Source organism: Tachyglossus aculeatus, chromosome 26 (genome assembly GCF_015852505.1).
Source record: "Tachyglossus aculeatus isolate mTacAcu1 chromosome 26, mTacAcu1.pri, whole genome shotgun sequence".
Classification (NCBI taxonomy): domain Eukaryota; kingdom Metazoa; phylum Chordata; class Mammalia; order Monotremata; family Tachyglossidae; genus Tachyglossus; species Tachyglossus aculeatus.
Window position 1 is genome coordinate 9,671,853 of NC_052091.1, and position 21,348 is coordinate 9,693,200.

At 42.2% G+C, this 21,348-nt stretch overlaps 1 protein-coding gene across 7 annotated transcripts in view; it reads left to right on the forward strand.

Moving 5' to 3' along the window:
- The window catches only part of PIAS1 (protein inhibitor of activated STAT 1), a 163,263-nt gene that overhangs the window by 43,121 nt on the left and 98,794 nt on the right, over positions 1 to 21,348 (forward strand). For 4 of the 7 annotated variants that reach the window (XM_038767232.1, XM_038767233.1, XM_038767230.1 and 1 more), the window contains one exon: positions 8,597 to 8,692. The exons of 2 other annotated variants lie outside the window; for them this stretch is intronic. In XM_038767232.1, coding sequence (XP_038623160.1) covers positions 8,669 to 8,692 — 24 coding nt within the window. In that variant the 5' untranslated portion in view covers positions 8,597 to 8,668. Of the gene's footprint in view, positions 1 to 7,344; positions 7,405 to 8,596; positions 8,693 to 21,348 lie in introns of those variants that run through there. One more of the 7 variants, XM_038767234.1, reaches the window with a different exon arrangement.

The window sequence follows — 21,348 nt, forward strand, 5'->3', positions numbered from 1 at the left end:
TGTGGAACTGAAATGTGTAATAGGGGTGTTAAAAGATTAAAATCAGAAAGTTGTACCGATTTCAAAACTTAGATAAATTTAAAGATTAATAAGGGTTAGGTGAATCAACTTTGTTGCATTCATATTTTGCCAGCATTTTACATGATTTTAGCTATCTGTATTGGGTCGTTGGAATAGTTGCCGCAGTCATTTTTGGAGACACTTTTTCAGAGTTTGGGTAATTGTGTGTCTGTTATACACGGAGCAGAGAAAGAAGTAGAAAAGCTTGTGCTCTCTATATTGTCACTTTTTATGTTGTCCTAAGAAGCCGGTATGGAAAGCACGTGCTGGGAGCTTTGCTCCTTTGTTATCTCATTTTAAGAAAGTGCCTTTGTGGATTGAGCAGATTCCTGGTGTGATCCCTTAGATAAAATTTATATTGCAAAAAAAGATCCAGTAATGTCAGAATGAGGCCAGATAATTGGAAAACAGTAACACTTCCACAGCTAAAAGGAGTCCAACATCTTTCACTCCTGGCTGCCAACCTCCCAGATTTTATTAGTTGGGTACTGAGTTGTTGCCTTCATTCTCAGATTGGCCAATTTTCTGTTAATAACTGTTCTGACACAGGACTGGCCAGCCAGAGTGGAAAACACAAGATGCTTTCAGATCGTCGTCGACCTGGTTCCAGTAAACCTACAAGCCATGTTAACACTCAATTTGTCGATCTTTTTGTGGTGTGCAACTGTTTCTTCTCCAGTATCCCTTTATGGGTAACATTTCAGTGCATGGAAGTAATCTAAAACAGACATTGGCAACTAAAAAAGTTGCCATGCTGGGCTGCGGAAGCTTGGGGAAAGTGGGCCCAATGCTTCCAGTGGAAGATATCCCAGCTGCTCCTGCCATGTTGGAATCTGTGGTACCACAGACTGCCACCCTGTCCCTGCTGCCCCATTGAGGTGGAATTAGTAGAGGAGAAACAGGGGGAGGGAGATGAAGAGAGTGGGCTGGATTTGTGGCAGAGGGCTCTCCCAAGTGGCTGCTCCACATTGGCAGTGGCATGACTTCCCCCAAACGGCAGTGCTACCTGATGCAGCCAAAAGTTGATATTCACTCATTCATTCAATCAGTTGTGTTTATTGAGCACTTACTGTGTGCAAAGCACTGTACTAAGTGCTTGGGAGACTGCAATATTCAACAGACACATTCCTGCCCACAGCGAGCCCACAGTCTAGAGGTGGCCCAGTCAGTGGTTGGTTTTAGAAGATTCTCTGGTTTTAAAAATTGGACATTAATTTATGAAGTGGTTTGTTTCGTAACGATAGCAGTAGCGCTTGGGTAGAAAGATGAATGTGAAGTGGAAAACTTGGAAGCCCAGTCTCCTGGCATTTTAAATATGCACTTGCCAAATGCAAGCCCAGATTCTGTGAGTTAGTTGAATTCAGGAATCCACAGTACGTTTTGTGTGCTATCGACTCTTTTTAGAGCTACTTATGCTGTTCTTTTTTCAGTGACCCCCTTTTTACTCAAAAACTGTAAATCTCAAATTGGTAGAAAAATGAATCATTGTAGGACAGTGCAAACCGCAAGTCTTTCAGGATAGCACTACCCAATATTAGGTTGTGAACTACAAACAGCAAAGTAAACTCGGTGTGTGCGATTGTTTATATAGGATTGGTTCTCTCATTAGAGGACATCCATAAGAGACCTTTGCAAGGATGTGGAAGGGAGAATCTTTTAATGCTGGATACTGTTTTTAAGAATGGTATTTGTTAAGCACTTATTATGTACCAGGCACTGTACTGAGTGCTGGGGTTGATACAGGATAATTGGGTTGGACACAGTCCCTGTCCCAGATGGGGCTCACAGTCTCAATCCCCATTTTTTACAGATAGGGAACTGAGGCCCAGTGAAGTGAAGCGACTTGCCCAAGATCACACAGCAGACAAGTGGTAGAGCTGGGATTAGAACCCAGATTCTTCTGAGTCCCAGGCCTCTACTCTATCCATTAGGTCAGACTATTACTACTACTATTACTACTACTACTACTACTAATGGTATTTGTTAAGCGCTTACTATGTGCTAAGCGTTGGGGTAGATACAAAGTAATCAGGTTGTCTCACATGGGGCTCACAGTCACTCAGAAAGAGCACGGGCTTGGGAGTCAGAGGTCATGGGTTCTAATCCCAGCTCCACCACTTGTCAACTATGTGACTTTGGGCAAGTCACTTAACTTCTCTGTGCTTCAGTTTCCTCATCTGTAAAATGGGGATTAACACTGTGAGCACTTAACAAATACCAACATTATTATTATTATTAATCCCCATTTTACAGATGAGGTAACTGAGGCACAGAGAAGTGACTTGCCCAAAGTCACACATCTGATAAGTGGTGGAGCCGGGATTAGAACCCACGACCTCTGACTCCCAAGGCCAGGCTCTTTCCACTAAGCCACGCTGCTTCTCTATCCTGCTTATAAAGGATAGATCATCATGGTGGTTCATCTAAGCAATTCATGTATCTGTACTTAAGACTGTAGCATTATTGAGTTACAGATGTTTTTAATGTCAGCAATTCAAACCAAATGGTATCACTTCAACGCACAGGGAAAGCTATGAGCAAGGTAGGAATGATTCGGGCTCTTTTTTTTTTTAACTTGAACTCGGTGGGGAGACATTTATAGAGAACTTGTGGCAACTTCTAAGGATACTCTGTAGAAATGTGAAATAACAAAGCGATTCTAAATCGGACTTTATTTTGTAGGTACTAGTAATAAGTGGTTTGTTACCTAGTTTTTATAGAAAAAAAGTCAAATGTCTTTCTGGTACTTCGGATTGTACTCAGACTGCACTGACTTGCTTTTAAATACCATACTTGGATAACGTTTTTTCTGTCATCATTGTTAGGAAAGTATTTAAAAACGATTTCTGAAGACTTTGAAGTTTTTCACAATTATTTCTAAAGATCCGCTTGCTTTCCTTTTTTTTTCTGGTGATTGTATTGTCTTTCTCTTCTAAGAGTCTTTTATAATCCCTGTTGACTGCAGTAGTTCTTAGTAGAGAGTCCGTAGCTGATTAACCTTGGTTTTCTACTAGTGAACTCCATCAGCTTGCTTCTTCAGAGTTCTTGCTGAGCCTTTTGAGTTTGGGTAATTGTACCCTGGCTTGCTGGGGTCCAGAGATTAAGAAAAAGTCACGGTTGAAGTGGGAATTGGGAAGGAGTTTTGAGAGCCCAAGGGAACTGCTATCTCAGATGGGTTACAGATATTTTAAATGTGCTTTTGGCCTTGGCGTTTTCCTTGAGTGAATCCTAGTATTTGTTTCCAATGTCTGGATAAGCTGCTCCATATGATTACGAAAATAAAAATCAATCGTATTTATTGAGCACCTGCTGTGCGCAGGGCACTGTACTAAGTGCCTGGGAGAGTACAGCATGGCAATATAACGGACACAGTGCCTGCCCACAAGTGCCCAGGACATTTGATGAAAATGGCCACAGATGCCTTTGGGTAATAGTCATCCTTTAAATTTAACTGAAAATATAGACAGAGTTAGGTCTAAAAGAAATTTGGACCTAGAGGAAATAAGGCAGTGAGGATCAAGGGAATTGGTAAACTCTGCCTCTCTTCTTTTGTTCCCCTGTGGGTACATTTTCAGGGGGAATCCGTGCGTGGGAGTCTCTGAATGTAATTCCTATGGGCAGATGCTTGTGTTGCCTTAGTTTAGTGATAATGCGGAATAGGAGGAAGAGGTAGAGGTGAAGGGGGAACTGTGATGCATTAGTAAATATGGGCCTGGGTTGTGGGGAGCGGAGAATTCAGATTTTTATTGGACCAACTTAAGTTTTTGTGGATTGAAAAAGTTTTTGAAAATGGTTTGAAAGCCTGCTTTAAAAGATGCAGTGGCAGCCAGCTCAAGGCATCCTAGGGTTCCTTTTTATAAAAAGGATTCAAGGTCCTCCGTGAGGGGTGCAAAAAGAATTTTAGTCATGAATAGAAAGCAGCAGAGCCAGGGAGATGTAAACAGTGCTAACTTTCCCACCCTATTGGGAGCCCATTTTTGGATGGGTAGTCCTTGGCCGACTTCTTTCCACGACAAGTTTTATCAATTTACTTCTGGCCATCAGTAGTTGAAATCATAATTGTGGCTCTCTCCAGTGTTTCCACACCTTAATAAAAGAGGATTTTTGTATATGAACTAGTTGGGGGGGCAATTTGAGTGAATTTGAACTCCGTGCAATTCTTGATGGAAGATTTTTCCTTTTAACTCTTGCTTTATGATTCACCCTGTTGCTGTTTTTTTTTGTTTTGTTTTTTATTTTATTTTGTTTGTTTCATGGGTTACTCTTTTACCTTCACTACTCGTTCTAAAAGCCAATCAGAAAAAAATTTAATCAGTTTTTAAATCTGGATTTTAAAGTAATTTTTTTCTCTGGGAAACTAAATAAAGACCGGTAAGAAGCATGATCATAGATTATCAGCATATTGAAGAGTTTATTTCAAACACATTTTTTCTTTTCAAAATTATTTGGTTTTAGAAAAACACTGCAAGCTTTCTCTGCTGTAATTAGATGGCACTCACAAACTAATGTAAAAAAAAAACAACAAACCGTGCAGATGAAACAGCATATCCGTGGAGTGGAATTTAGTATTTAGTTGAAGATTAAAGGCAATATTTAAAAAAAAATCCGAAACTGAATTGTGTTGGATATCAGATTGCTTGGTCCTGGAGCCAGTGTTGCTTATTCATCATCAGGCTTCTCTCAGACAAGGGGAGTATAAATTTCCTCTCTCAAGGAAGCCTTTTTGAGTGTATCTTTTGAAAAGATGAGCTGCGTGAACATTCTCTTGTTCATTCATTCATTCATTCATTCATTCAATTGTATTTATTGAGCACTTACTGTGTGCAGAGCACTGTACTAAGCACTTGGGAAGTACAAGTTGGCAACATACAGAGACAGTCCCTACCCAACAATGGGCTCAGTCTAGAAGGGGGAGACAGACAATAAAACAAAACATGTGGACAGGTGTCAAGTCATCACAATAAATAGAAATAAAGCTAGACGCACATCATTAACAAAATAAATAGAATAGTAAATATGTACAGGTAAAATAAATAGAATAATATGTACAAACATATATACAGGTGCTATGGGGAGAGGAAGGAGGTAGGGCAGGGGGGATGGGGAGGGGGAGAGGAAGGATGGGGCTCAGTCTGTGAATGCCTCCTGGAGGAGGTGAGCTCTCAGTAGGGCTTTGAAGGGAGGAAGAGAGCTAGCTTGGCGGATGTGTGGAGGGAGGGCATTCCAGGCCAGGGGGAGGACGTGGGCTGGGGGTCGACCGTAGGACAGGCGAGAACGAGGTACAGTGAGGAGGTTAGCGGCAGAGGAGCGGAGGGTGCGGACTGGGCTGTAGAAGGAGAGAAAGGAGGAGAGGTAGGAGGAAGCAAGGTGATGGAGAACCCTGAAGCCAAGAGTGAGAAGTTTTTGCTTGATGCGTAGGTTGACTGGCAGCCACTGGAGATTTTTGAGGAGGGGAGTAACATGCCCAGAGCGTTCCTGCACAAAGATGATCCGGGCAGCAGCGTGAAGTTTGTTGTTCAGAGTGCTGCATGTAGTACAAATCGATTGTATCACATTGCAGACTGGAGTCAGGAGGTCAGTTAGTTGTATTTATCAAGCACTTACTGTGGGCAGAGCACCGTACTAAGTGCTTGGGAGAGTACAATAATAACACCATAGCACACACTTTCCCTGCCCACAATGAGCTTACAGTCTAGAGGGGGAGACAGGCACCAATATAAATAAAAAAACCTTACAGATATGTACATAAGTGTTGTGGGGCTGGGAGGGGGGATGAATAAAGGGAGCAAGTCAAAGTGACATAGAGCGAGTGGGAGAAAAGGAAAGGAGGGCTTAGGGAAGACCTCCTGAAGGAAATGTGCCTTCAGTAAGGCTTTGAAAGAAGGGAGCTATGGTTGGGGGATGGTGCAATCACTGTGGAGTGGTGTAGCCTAATGCAGAGCGCACAGGTCTTGGGACTCAGGACCTGGGTTCTAATCCCAGCTCTGCCATTCGTCTGCTGGGTGACCTTGGACAAGTCACTTAACAGCTTTGTGCCTCAGGTTCCTCATCTGTAAAATGGGGATGATGTTCCTTTTCCTCCTCGTTCTTAGACTGGAAGGTGTTCGTGAGGTGGGGACTCTGACCAACCTCCTAACGCAAACCTACCCCAGAGCTTAGCAGATTTCTTGGCATATAGTAAGGAGTTAACAAATAGCATAATGATGATAATAGTAACAGGCAGTGGTCGTCCAGCTTTACTGGGATGTTCATCACTTTTGCACTCATTTATGTAATGGGGTTAGCTTTTTGAACTTGTTTTCTCTCATACTTGATAATGTTCGGCATTAGGAAGGAAATAAATTAAAAGTAAAAACTGGGGTGTTCCGGGTCTCGGTTGTTTGTAGGCAAATTCGTCCTGTTCCAGTGGACTTTTGTGTTACCTCCCTTTCCTCTATTCCAAAATTCTTTGTATTCTACTGCCTCCTCTATTTCAGTAAGTTTCTAGTATCTGTTGAGTGTTAACTTTGGGCAGAGCACTCCTCTAGGAGTGGCCCATGAGCATTGCAGTCTAGTATGAGTTGGGTGGGGAGGAAGGGAAACAGAAAAAACACATGGTATCAAAGTGAATCCATTTCCCTTCCTCCCTCTCCCTGTCTTCCATTGAGTTGCAGAATTTTCCAGTGTTCAAAATATTTTTGAAAACACAGCTCCCCCCGCCTGCCACGACAGTGGGCCGTGCTACTGGAAGGTAGCTACTGGCAGGGAGCCGCTTGCACACAGTAAGCGCTCGATAAATACGATTGAATGAATGAATGAATGAACAAATGAATCCTCAGCTCCTGAATGGCCTGTCCACTATAGCTGTGGGCTTGAACTGCATTGCGTATTTGGCCTGATCAGTCGATCCATGGAATTTATTGAGCGCTTACTGGCTGCAGAGCACTGTAACGAGCGCCCGGGAAAGCATAATCCAACAGAGTAGACAGACGCCATTTCTGCCCCCAAGGAATTTACAGTCTACCAGGGGAGACAGACGTGAAAATAAATTACAGGCGGGGGAAATAGTAGAGTGTAAGGATATGGACATAAGTGCTGGGGGCTGGGATGGGTATCAAAGTTCTTATGGGGTGCACAGGTGATGCCGAGGGGAGGGTGGGCAGAATAGAGAAGGGGGGATTCGGGTACTGCTGCACAATGATGGGGGTGATGGGATGACAAGCCCCCAAGTAATCCAGCTGAGAAGGTGGAAGGCTCAGGTTGTGCCATGTCATTTGGAACAAAAGAGTCGAATCCCGGGGTAAAGAGGAATGTGATTGAAGGACTCACCAACCAGAAGCAATCTCCAGCCCTCAAATTCAGCAGGTAGTTGTCATAGATGAGGGCCAATTAGAGGTTTTTTGTGTTTTTTTTCTCTCAAGTCGGGCCTGTGTTTTAGGGACTGCAGACCTCACATAGTGAAGACCCCCTTCCGGCCCCGCCCCCTCCCTCCCCAAAGTGCAACTAGCTGGCATCAACATTTAGTCCATCTACTGTCTGTCAACTCAGTATCCTGTGGAGCGCAGGCATCAGACATCTGGACCTTATATCTATACTCAAGTGCCGACAGTCTTGAGCCTTTTCCAGGGGCCTGGAGCCCGAGGGGAGGGACTCCACCTTTTTGCAGTATTTAATAATAATAATAATAATGATGGCATTTATTAAGCACTTACTATGTGCAAAGCACTGTTCTAAGTGCTGGGGAGGTTACAAGGTGATCAGGTTGTCCCATGGGGGGCCCACAGTCTTAATCCCCATTTTACAGATGAGGTAACTGAGGCACAGAGAAGTTGTGACTTGCCCAAAGTCACACAGCTGACAATTGGCAGAGCTGGGATTTGAATCCATGACCTCCGACTCCAAAGCCCGTGCTCTTTCCCCTGAGCCATGCTGCTTCTCTGTTTCCCAGAGAACACTTGGTCATCTGCTTCCTGGTGACCGTGACCCCCAGCATTTCCTAGATCTTGCTTCTTATGGATGTCTGGATTCATCTCTGGGCCGGCGACCTTTGGGGTTCCCCAAGTCCAAACAGGAGCTTTTCTGCATGCTTCTGGGTTTCGGGATCCTCGGTCAGTCAGGATGAAGCTTCTTAAAGTTCATTTCTTCATCTCAATTACCCGTACATATCCTATAAGGTTAATAATAATAGTAATTATGGTATTTGTTAAGCGCCTACTGTGTGTTCTAAGCACCTGGGTGGATACAAGGTAATCAGGTTGTACCACATGGGCTCACAGTCTTAATCCCCATTTTACAGATGAGGTAACTGAGGCATAGAGAAGTGAAGCGATTTGCCCAGGTCACACAGCAGACAAGTGGAAGAGCCAGGATTAGAACCCATGTCCTCTGACTCCCAAGCCCATGCTCTTGTCACTAGGCCATGCTACTTCTCAGCAGCATGGTTAATTTAGAAGACCAAAGAGAAAACCCACCTTCCCCAAAACAAAGATAGTCTATGGAGCTTGTCCAATTAAAACTTGAACTGAGAGGACGAGGATTGTGCTCTGTTTGTCTTTAGGGTGCTAGCAAATTTTGGACATTATACAATCAACACTACGTTCATTTGACACATGATTTCAGGCTTGACCACATGGCCACCCTGGATGAGTTGAAGGTAAGTCGATTCTTTACATCCTAAGCACATCTTTTAAGACCTTATTTTCACAATTTGCATTTCATGAAGGAGGCTGTGTCCAAATCTGAAACTGCTTTACCTGAGGCAAAGCAGGAGTAAGTGGGCGGGTATCATGACTACCAACTCTTAACATAGTGTATTTTCTCAGTTGCTTAGTACAGTGCTCTGTATGCAGTAAGCATTTAATAAATACTGTTTATTATGTGTCACATATATTATAGTTGACTTGGACAATATTTGTGGTTAATGTGACATGTTTTTCCAGAATAAATTGAAAGGGAGAGGATCGTTTTACTTCCTGAATATTAATATAATCAAATATGATTAACAGCCTGCTTTAGTTTGTTTTTAATGTCCTTGATGCGTCTGATCTAAATATTATTGGTTTTAACAGTAGCTAAAACTAATGTTAATATTTAGTATTAATAGAAGCTTTTTGTTTAAATGGAGTTGAAAAACAAAAGTTAAAAATTGCATCCATTCAGTGCAGTGCATCTTGGGTTGGCTAACTGAGCAAATCCATTTTTAGTCTCATGGTTTGCTGCCTAAAATAGATTTAAGCATTCTAGTCCCAACTTCTAAACCAGTTTTAAAGTCCTTTAAAGTCCTTTTTCCAGCCTTGTGGTTTTAGGTAATTAGGCCCAGAGATGTAAAGTGACTTGCCCAAGGTCACACAGCAAAGTGGCAGAGTCAGGATTAGAACCCATGACCTTCTGACTCCCAGGCCCGTGCTCTATCCTCTACGCCATGCTGCTTCTCCAGTAGTCGGAGCATGTGCCATGTCTGTATATGTAGATAGGCTATCTATGTTTTGTAGGGCTGCATTTTCCAAAATAGGTGTATTTAGGAGAATATCTGTGTTACCGCCATCTCTTCAGGCCCCTTTAAAGCCATCATCCCACTTAGGAGTGTTGTGAGAGCACAGACAGAGCCACATAACTTCTTTAACCATGACTTCTTTAGTGATGTTGGAATCATTTTGCCAGTAAAGGAGAACAGTGAAGGTGCTATTTCCATAGTTGCTGCATAATAATTATGGTATTTGTTAAGCACTTACTATGTGCCAAGCACTGTTCTAGGCACTGGGATAGATATAAGGTAATCAGATTGTCCCACATGGGGCTCACAGTCTTAAACCCCATTTTACAGATGAGGTAACTGAGGCACAGAGAAGTTAAGTGACTTGCTCAAGGTCACACAGCAGACAAGTGGTGAAGCTGGGATTAGAACCCACGTCCTCCTTTTCCCTAGCCCGTGTTTTTTGCCTCTAGGCCGTGCTGCATCCAACTGTTATCTTTCTTTTTGAAAATAGTAGCGATGGTGACAGCTTGACAGCTTTTGAGTCCTGTGGCATTTTCTCAGTGCTCTAAATTTGAGGAGGAGCTTAAGGAAGTATTTAAGCCCGGTGATCCCTCTCCATGCTGGTTGATCTCACCAGATATAAATATGGTATTTGTTAATTATTATTAATATTATTATTACCATTAATATTATCACCATTAGTATTATTATTATGGTACTTGTTAAGTGCCTACTATGTGCCTAGCACCGTTCTAAGTGCTGGGATAGATACAGGTTAATCAGGTTGAACACAGTCCCTGTTCCATATAGGGCTCACAGTTTTAATCACCACAGATGAGGTAACCGAGGGACAGAGATTTAAGTGATTTGCCCAAGGTCTCCCAGCAGACAAATGCCAGACCCAGGATTAGAACCCGGATCCTCTGACCTCCAAGCCCATGCTTCTTCCCCTAGGCCGTGCTGATTCTCATGCACTTACTGTGCGCAAACCTATGTTTATAAGCACTGGGGTAAATAGAGGTTTATCAGGTTGGACACAGTCTCTGTCCCGTGTGGGGCTCACAGTCTCAATTAGAGGGAGAAAAGGTATTTAATCCCCATTTTACAGATAGGGAAACTGAGTCCCAGAGGAATGAAGTGACTTCCCAAGGTCACATGGCAAGCAGTTGGCAGAGCTGTGATGGGGAAGCAGCGTGGCCTAGTGGCAAGAGCGTGGGCTCGGAAGTCAGAGGACTTAGGTTCTAACCCTGGTTCTGCCACTTGTCTGCCGTGTGACCTTGGGCAAACCACTTAACTTCTCTGGGACTCAGTTACCTCATCTGTAAAATAGAGATTAAGACTGTGAGTCTCATTTTGGACAGCTAGATTACCTTGTAGCTACCCTAGCGCTCAGAACAGTGCTTGGCACCTAGTAAGAGCTTAACAAATACCATTTTTTATAATGATGTATTATTATTTGAATTCAGATCTTCAGACTTCTAAGCCCATGCTCTTTCCTAGGCCACACTGCTTCAATTGAGATATACCATCAGGGCCAGTTGCTTGCCCATTTTCAGTGTTTGATTGCTGTGATACTTCAGTAATTGTAATTTGGACAAGTGCCATGCTGATTGTTTTCCTTTAGTTGGAGACCTCTTTGTTGATCAGTATGTTCAAGAGTATATCAAAGGGTTGCTGCCATCTTTCTCTCTTGCCTCTGAAGAGGTTGGAGCTATCTTCACGCTTCAGAAGTACAATGGTAGTGTGTATAGAACCTTGTAACTTTAGTGATACATAGCTGTCCCCTTGATTTGGCTTTGTTGCCTTAGCCATGGATCTCTTCTGCATGGGCAACCCAGCATTTGTCATGTAGGTCCCTTAACTTTTTTTTCTTATTTTTTTAATGGTATCTGTTAAGGGCTTACTATGTTGGACACAGTCCACAGCCCTCATGGGGCTCACAGTCTTAACCCCCATTTTACAGATGAGGTACCTGAGGCCCAAAGAAGTGAAGAGACTTTCTGAAGAGCTTTAGGTCAGTGCTGTGCACACAGTAAGCTCTCAGTAAATACCAATGATTGATTTATGGGGTCACACAGCAGACAAGTGGAGAAGCCAGGGTTAGAAACTAGGTCCTTTTGACTCCCAGGCCCATGCTCCATAAACTAGGCCACGCTGTTTCTCTACTTTCATTCATTCATTCACGGTTGTATTTATTGAACACTTATGGTGTGCAAAGAAAGGACTACACTAAGTGCTTGGGAAAGTACATTATAACAACAGACACATTCCTGCTCACAAGGAGCTCACAGTCTAGAGGGGGAGACAGACATTAATATATATATATATAAATAAATTACAGTTATATACATATGTGCTGTGGGGATGAATGAAGGGAGCAAGTCAGGGTGATGCAGAAGGGAGTGGGAGATGAGAGGAGGGCTTAGTCAGGGAAGGCTTCTTGGAGGAGTTATGCCTTCAGTAAGGCTTTGAAGTGGGGGAGAGCAATTATCTGATATGATGAGGAAGGGTGTTTCAGGCCAGAGGTAGGATATGGGCGAGAGGTCGGCGCTGAGATAGATGAGATTGAGGTACAGTGGAGAAGGTTAGCATTAGAGGAACAAAGTGTGTGGGCTGAGTTGAGTAAGGGAGTAGCGAGGTGAGGTAGGAGGAGGCAGCGTGATTAAGTGCTTTAAAGCCAAAGGTGAGGAGTTTTTGTTTGATGTGGAGGTGACTGGGCAACCACTGGAGTTTCTTCAGAAGGGGGGGAAACATTGAATATTTTTGAAGGAAAATGATCTGGGCAACAGAATGGAGTCTGGACTGGAGTAGGGAGAGACAGGAGGCTAGGAGGTCAGCAGGGAGGCTGCTAGTCATCAAGGCAGGATAGGGTAAGTGCTTGCATTTAATGTTGTAACAGTTTGGAGGTGGACTGTGGCGATGTCATAAACGTAGAGCTGACAGGGTTTAGTGAAGCCTTGAATATGTGGGTTGAACGAGAGAGGGGAGCCAAGGATAATGCCAAGGTTACTGGCTTGCGAGACAGGAAGGATAGTGTGCCCTCAACAGTGATGGGAAAGTGAGCGGAAGGACAGGGTTTAGGTGGGAAGATAAGAAGTTCAGTTTTAGCCATCGTAAGTTTAATTTGCCTGTCAAGAAGCAGGTGGCTAAAAGCATCTTTTTTTGACAGGGTCAAGAGGTGCTGCGAGGTGGTGTTGATCTAGTACTTGTTTTGCTGCCAGGAGTTTTTATCTCCGTCTTTTTCACCCATTATTGGTGGCTTAGATTAGCCCAGTGTCTTGATGGCTACCGTGGCTGAAATGCCCATTTGCTGTGTATTTTGGAGATCATAGTTGGAGTGTCTCTTTCCATCAGGGCTTTTGTAATGTTGCTCCAAATCTCCAGGAGCCTAACATTTAGCTGCCTCAGTGGTTTATTTTTATATTGTATTCTCCCAAGCGCTTAGTACAGTGCTCTGCACACAGTAAATGCTCAATAAATGCAATCAATTGATGGTTTGCAGACCACTTCTTGACGCAGCGGCTTTAATGTTAGTTTAAACTTGGAGCAGCTCTGGTGTTGATCAAGCCAACATTCTGCTCTGGGCATGGCCACCGCGAAAGGTAGAACCTTAGGTTCCTTCTGCCGCACTCGGATATAGACAGTGAGAGGCTAGTAGTTAGCTGTTACTAGGTAGAAAAATTGATTCATTTGTGTTTTTCCTTCTTCCCTCCTCCTCTGTTTGTGGATGTGTTGGCAATCATGACAGCGAGCAGGAGGGAAGGGAAAAAGGAAGACTAGGTCTCAGCTGGGGTTCTCCACAGACTGGAACATCACCTGTCTACATGTTTTGTTTTGTTGTCTTTCTCCCCCTTCTAGACTGTGTGCCTGTTGTTGGGTAGGGACCGTCTCTATGTGTTGCCGACTTGTACTTCCCAACTGCTTTGTGCAGTGCTCTGCACACAGTAAGCTTTCAATAAATATGATCGAATGAATGAATGAATGACCTTAGGTTGTCTAACGTTCATTTGCCTCCTTCTTCCCTCTTTTTTGAGAGGGAGCAAGGGATGCAAGATCTACCTTCTTATCCTTCCTTGTTTTCTGCCTCAGTTACCGGTCACATAGAACAATGCCTGGCATTGTTAAGTAAGTGCTTAACAAATACCATTATTAAAATATATACCTAGGCTAATTCTCCGTAGTGAGCTTTAGGACCCTAAGCATTTCTTCTGCCTTCCTCACTGCTCCTTGGTTCTCTTGTTGGCCCTTCACCCTGGCCATCATCACAAACTTTCAAGGGCCCAGCACGTAGCATTGACCGTTCAGCACTGTGCAAAAAGGCTCACTTTCTCAACTGACCATTGGAAACAATCTACCCATAATAATAATGATAATCATGGTTACTGGTTAAGCACTTACTATGTGCCAAGCACTGTTCTAAGCGCTGGGGTAGATACTAGTTAATCTGGTTGGACACAGTTCCTGTCCCACATGGGGCTCACACTCTTAGTCCCCATTTTACAGATGAGGGAACTGAGGTCCAGAGAAGTGAAGTGATTTGTCCAAAGTCACACAACAGACATGTAGGAGGCCTTCCCAGACTGAGCCCCTTCCTTCCTCTCCCCCTCATCCCCCTCTCCATACCCCCTTCTTACCTCCTTCCCTTCCCCACAGCACCTGTATATATGTTTGTACATATTTATTACTGTATTTATTTATTTATTTATTTTACTTGTACATATCTATTCTATTTATTTTATTTTGTTAGTATGTTTGGTTTTGTTCTCTGTCTTCCCCTTTTAGACTGTGAGCCCACTGTTGGGTAGGGACTGTCTCTATATGTTGCCAATTTGTACTTCCCAAGCGCTTAGTACAGTGCTCTGCACATAGTAAGCGCTCAATAAATACTATTGATGACGATGATGATGATGTGGTAGAGCCAGGATTAGAACTTCCAGGCCCGTGCTCACCCCGCTGTTTGTTTGTCCCCTTTTATCCCTTTCCCACCCCCTAAGCCTTTTCCTTGCTGCCCTTTGCTACCTAAAAACTGCGTTTCATTTTGTACTAAGATGTGCCTTTCCCTTACTCTAAACCCGCTGTAGGCAATTTCCTTCATGTAAACGGGAAAACCAGTGGTGATATCCCCACCAGAGTGTGACTCATATTACTTCTTTTCTTTCAGCACCAATAAAAAAACAAGATAAAATTGAAACCAAACTGTCAAAAAAGGAGTGTTAATGTCATCAGTCTTCTCTCAGTAGGATTTTAGCTCCTAGGTGTCAGGGAACCTTGGATTGTACATCACAGAAGATTGTGGAACTTCCAAAAATATAAAATCAGTCTGTTTTAAAATAGTCACATGATTGTGACTTTATTTTCCTGTTTGCCACAAAAAAGACTGTTTAGCCCAAAGTATTTTTTAATAAGCTGTGTTGTATAGAGTATTGATTTTGATCTGGAGCTGTCACTCCAGTGATTTAACAACCCATAGGTTAGTGCAGGGGTGTTATTGTTTGAACTAGCATCTCCTCCCAAGCACTTACATAATAATAGCTGGAGAAGGTTGCAATTTGTGTTATTATTTATTTGCAGTTTAATCAAAATCACTTGCTTGATTTTTGGTTTTTTTAGAAGGATCTCATTTACATTATTGTGGAATATTTATCCTTGTGCCTGCAAGACCTCCTATGCCTGGCGCCTTTTGCAGTTGAAAGGCTGGCATCTGCATGAATTTGAGGTGGTATGCTGTCATTTTAGGATAATTCTTAGGACTCAGTAATTCATGAGTGTGAGAGCTAAATTGAAGTAAAGATGTGTTGATGCCAACACGGAATGCTAAACAAAGGGTGGCATGCAGATATTTCTGAACCTTTTACCCCACTCCCATCCCTCACTAATTGCAACTTTCAGCACACAAAATTATCCTCCCACTCGGTTTCTCCATCCCTGTCCTTCCGCAAATACCCGGAGGGGAACCGTGAAGCAGTTTCTGGAAAGGGGTCCGTCGGTCCAAGAGAAATTCATGCATTCATTCAATCGAATTTATTAAGCGTTTACTGTGTGCAGAGCACTGTACTAAGCAGTTGGAAAAATACAATGCATCAATAAACAGTGACAGTCCCTGCCTACAAAGAGCTTACAGTCTGAGGGGGGGGGAGGGGGGAGAACAGACATCAATACAAATAAATAAAATTACAGATATATGGGGGTGTGTGGAGCAAAATAAACTTAAAGTTAACTAATTTGTTTAAAAAAATCCCAGATTATCAGGTCTCGCTGGCTTTAGAACCAGAGTGAAGGGGGCAAATGTGTGTAAATAGAGTCATGGTTTGAGAGACCTTCTGGGCTATTTATATGTAATGGAGAGGTCACAAGTGGTAGTGAGCTCACAGTGGCAGTGAATAATTCCCCTGGAGTCTAGATCACAGTGTCAAAAGAGTGTTATATATATTCATTCAATCATTTATTGATCACTTGCTGTGAGCAGAACACTGTACTAAGCACTTGGGAGGGTACATTATAACAAATAGACACAGTCCTTGCCCACAGCAAGCTTACAGTCTTGCCGATATAGAGATGCCAGCCTTCAACTCTACATCTTTAACAATTGTTCCTCTTGCCATTCCTTCTGAGTACCCCTGGATAAACCCAAAACAACCTTTAATGTTAGTAGTCTCGTACTGTAGAGGTAAGCACTAGAGTGTGGAAGCAAGTTTTACACTCTCTGTTCAGTGAGTGGTTTTTCTCAACTTTTTAAAAAAAGTATCTGATCCTTAAACATCCAAGCTGATGTTTTATCCTGAATAGTTTGAGGTGATAATAGAAAGTGGATGAGAATCTGTTTTTGACCCATTTCAGTAAGTCCTGTTCCTAGATCCTTTGGAAACCTGTACCTTAGTTCAACTCACCTAGGTAGATTTGATTAGTATTTACTAAAGGAGATCTATTGTTCTTTTAACATTGAAATGAAAATGAAGCTTTCTTCCCCCTCCGCCCACCAGCACACATATAGCTATTCAAACCTCATAAAACCAGCCACCACCACAACTCCTTACCACTGCAGAAAGGCTTTGAATTCTTGTGAAAATTTTTTTTTCTTGGCTGAATAATTTTGTTCCATTTTAATTTCCAGGTACTGCACCACTTAGAGCGCTCTCCTAATGTTCCAGGCTTTCAATAGAAGCCTGCTAAAGTGACAAAAATCTAATAAGAGGGAAAAAGTTCAAGGAAAGTTCACTCTGTACTTTATTAGTAACACTATGCGAAGGAAATAAAACTTAGTTTATTATGTGTTCTTTTAGATAAAACACAAAACTTCTGGGAAGCAAACTGTGGTTTTTCAGGATATTTATCTTTTTCGTAATGCCAGCATTTTATATTCCGGCCGAGTGAACGAACCCCTTTAGATGAAATAGAAATATGTGATGTAGTGGCTAATGAGTTGTGTGATTTGGGGGACACAGTGTTGAACAATTAGAGTAGGATTAAGACTGTGAGCTCCATATGGGACAGGGACTGTGTTCAACCTGATTAGCTTGTATCTAACCCAGAGCCTAGAACGGTGCTTGACGTATAGTAATTGCTTAACAAATACTATTATTATTATTATTACTTATTATTTTCAGAGTAGGATTTGTTTCCTCTTTGGCACAAGTCATGTATATCGGTAACCCATCCTAAAGGTGATGGCCCATGTTCCTGAAAAGTGGGATAACTTGGCTATAGGCTTGTGAATCCGGTATCCAATAGTTGGCATGCATTTGTTTTGGGTTTCAGTATTTTAAGATCCCTCTAAACTTCTCACCACTTTCTGACTTCTCTTTCCGACCCTCAGGCCTGAATGCGGGGTTCCCAGAGTGAGAGGAGGTAGGAAAATTGTCTGTGGTGTTTTTGACCCATCCAGTTGAGTGGCTTCCTCTGGTTAACAGACCAGAGCCACACCAGGCGCTGAGCCATTAGTTTTTGCCTGCGGGTAGTTCTTTCCTGGCTCCCATCCAATGGTGGGTGCAGGTTAGTGACTTCTTATATGTTGCCAACTTGTACTTCCCAAACGTTTAGTACAGTGCTCTGCACACAGTAAGCGCTCAGTAAATACGATTGATTGATTCTTGAGACCCCCAAGACCAGAGGTGGGCAGGGGGCTACTAACTACATCTGTGGTTGGTTCTGAGCCAGGGAGGAGCCACCGGGGGTAGTTCAAAGCCCATGACCCCCCTCCTCCCAGCTCTAATGCTTCAGGCCAAATAGTCCACTCTTGCTAAACGCAGTCAGTCCCCTAGGGTGGGATAAATCACTAAAATGCTCTTGTTCTTTTCACACATATATGATCAAACTCCAAAGCGATGTGAGGCTTTGAAAGCTTTCTTTCATTACATATCTGAAAATCCAAACCTGGATTTTCAGTAAGCTGTATGGTCGTTGGTAAACCAGCCATGCAGATAGTCTCTTGCCTGGGGCCGACGACGATTTGCGTTGGGTAATTGGAAAATATCGACGTACCTTCTGGGAGGAAGGTGTTGGTAGCAAAGTCGGCTGTCCGCTCAAAAGTTTCATATTTGTTTTCAAGACTGCTTGAAACCTTGCAACTAGCTAATTTGTATGTACACTAAGAGGTGTAATTCAATTCCATTGGCCCAACTCCATGGCAACGTCTGCGTTCACTATGATGTCACAAAACAAATTGTACTAAGATGGTACAGCAGGAACCAATTTAAATGTCTGTGGTCCCAAGAAAGTGTGTGTGGCTGTCCAAGGAGAAGGAGAGTTGAAAATTCATGAGCCATTTTCACCTACTTAAAAAATGGGATGTGAATTCATTTGTAAGTTATCTTTGAGATTAAAGTGCTAAATGTTAAACATCCGGGTAAAGGAAATTGAAGTGTCATTAATTTAAACATCTTTTTAAGAATTCAAGTTTTACACTAAGAACAGATATTTGGTCGGCTCCTGCGCTGAGCCAGGGTGAGTGAATTGTACCATGGGAGTAAACTACACAGCATTATTGCCCAGCACTTACAAATACAAAATAATGAAGCCGAAGGGAAGCAAATGTTGGCTGAATTAACCCTTTCAGAGCACCAGGGGACCATTTAATATTTTGTGAGGTGACCTTGAAGTTAACTTAGTGCTGCTTCTCTATCTCACCAGTGATGTTAACTGGTGAGTTAGAGAAGCAGCATAGTTTAGTGGATAGAGCACAGGCCTTAGTTACTTCATTGGTAAAGTGGGGATTAAGACTGTGAGCCCCATGTGGGACAGGGACTGTGTCCAACCTGATTATCGTGTTTCTACCCTTGTGCTTAGTACAGTTAAGCCGGGCAGCTTAACAAATACCATTAAAAAATACGGTTAGAGCAGCTGGAGAAGTTCAACCATCAAACTTTTCCAGTCAAAATGTGACATGGCCACTCTTCTAATAATGCCTCTTAGGGCTTCAAGGGGCAATTTTCAAAATTGTCATCTTAATCGTGTTTGAATAGGTAGTATCATTTGAAATTGATTAAAAAATGAAATTTTTAGTATTGTTTTCCTTATCCTGTTTGAATAGCTACTACCATTTGAGATGAATTAAAAATGAATATATTGCTCTAATGGGATAAGATGCTGTATTTTGCTGTTTTTCAATATTTAGCCTTTTTTATTATGTAAGAATGCTCTTAGTTTGTGAAGCATCAGCCACGGCTCAAAAAGCCTTACAGATTTACTAATCTGCCATTGGTTCTTTTGAGTTGAAAGTGGGGAGAGACAAGAAGCTGGAACAGGAATCTGGAGTCTGAGACAAGACACCTGGAAGTGTTTTCTAGGTGGTGCAGCTTATTGATTAGGGCACTTGTTCATCGTCATCATCATTCAGTTCATTCATATTTATTGAGTGCTTACTTTGTGCCAAGCACTGTACTAAGCGATTGAGAGAGTACACTATAACAATAAACAGGCACGTTCCCTGCTCGCAACGATCATCATCAATCATCAGTGGTATTGTGGACAGAGCACTGTACTAAGCACTTGGGAGAGCACAGTATGACAGAGTTGGTAGACACATTCCCTGCCCACAATGAGCTTAAAGTCTAGAGGAGGACAGTTAAGGCCTTACCAGCCCATGGTGGAACATGAAATATAATATAATTTTCCTGCACTTGGAGTTCAGATTCATTTTCCCAGATCCTGCTTTCTCTGTAATCATTTAGCACCTGCCAGTGCTGAACATCTAAATAAACATAATTACTAATTCAGCACATCTTTTCAAAGTTACCATTACCATTCCTGCTTTTCAATTGAAGAAACTGAACCAAAAAAATGACTTTTGCAGTGCCAGAGTGCAAGCATTGATATCCATATGTTTCTCTGTGCTGAGGGCTGGAAGCCTATTGCATTAAAAAATATTGTCTAAGAAAATATTTAGCCTTTAGTAGCCAGAAATACTGATCTCAGGTTAGTAAATATGAGGTCCAAAATAGATGCTGCTACTATTAATTAATGTCTGGATAAATTTTATTATTAAACAGAGCAATACCTCAAATAATCAGAAGGTTTTAGCTGAAATCCAAGTTTCCTCCTCTTTTAAAAGGCAGACTTTTCTGCTGATAACCTTTTGTAGTAAATCCTGAGAAGGTCATATCTGATTAATTCCTCCATCTTTTGGCTTAGAGCAAACAAGCTGTTTTTATCACTTCAATTCTCAACACTTATCAATAAATCTTTTACTAATATTATCACAGTTATTGTCTGCAATGGAAATACTGGTCTGTTTTTAAAATCATCCCCATGGGTTGAAAGTAAAACCAGAAAATAAAGCTTGAATAATACTTAAGATTTCTTGAACTAATATACCCGAGCCCTCATTTAATACCCAGGTTTTATAGCATAGTGCACTCTGTGAAAAAGTAAAGTTTATATGTAGTTTAATTTGGGGCAGATTTTTCAGATGGGCTGGTAACTTTCCAGAAACATTGTAAATGTCTCCAGAGGGTTTCACTTTGTATGCCTTACACCTTAGAATTGCCAGCATGCTTGCAAATCTGAGGTACTTGGAGTTGGAATTTGAGGCCACATTGCTTTTCAAGTTAGAAAGAGGTCAGTTCCTTATGAAAGCTTGGCTGGTAGAGTTGAGACACATTTAGTCGTCTTTAAATAAGAAAACTTTATGGTGGTAGAATTACAAAGACATGCCATGGCAAGAGAAATTCACGATTGAGAGGTTAATAATGGGCTGTTAGAGGAAAAAGAAACAATAAGGAGTGCTAGATAATGTCAAGAATGTTCAGGGGAACATCAGCCTATCATATTCAGTGAGCACTATGTTCGGAGCACTGTACTAAGTGCTTGGGAGAGTACAATATCACAAACACATTCCCTGCCCACAGCAAGCGTATAGTCATCAGATTGTTCACCCAGTAATAATGACAATTATGGTATTTGTTAAGCGCGTACTATGTGCCAGGCACTGTACTAAGGCTGCGGCGGATACAGTCAATTCAGGTTAGACGCAGTCCATGTTCCACATGGAGCTCACAGTCTTAATCCCCATTTTACAGATGAGGTAACAGGCACAGGGAAGTTAAGTGACTTGCCCAAGGCCACACAGCAGACAAGTGGTGGAGCCGGTATTAGAACCCATGACCTTCTGACTCCCAGGCCTGTGTTCTATTCACTGTGCCGTGCTGCTTCCCATAAGCATCTTGTTATCACTGATGGAAACAGTCGTAAATTGCATCATAAGTGGTTGGCCTGTTAGTGGTGGCATTTCTTATGCCTTCATGTATGGTATATCTGGTGGAAAACCTTTTTAAATTGAAATGAAAAATTTAAATCAGATCCACAAGGAGTTTCGATTTTTTTTATACTGTACTTTTAAA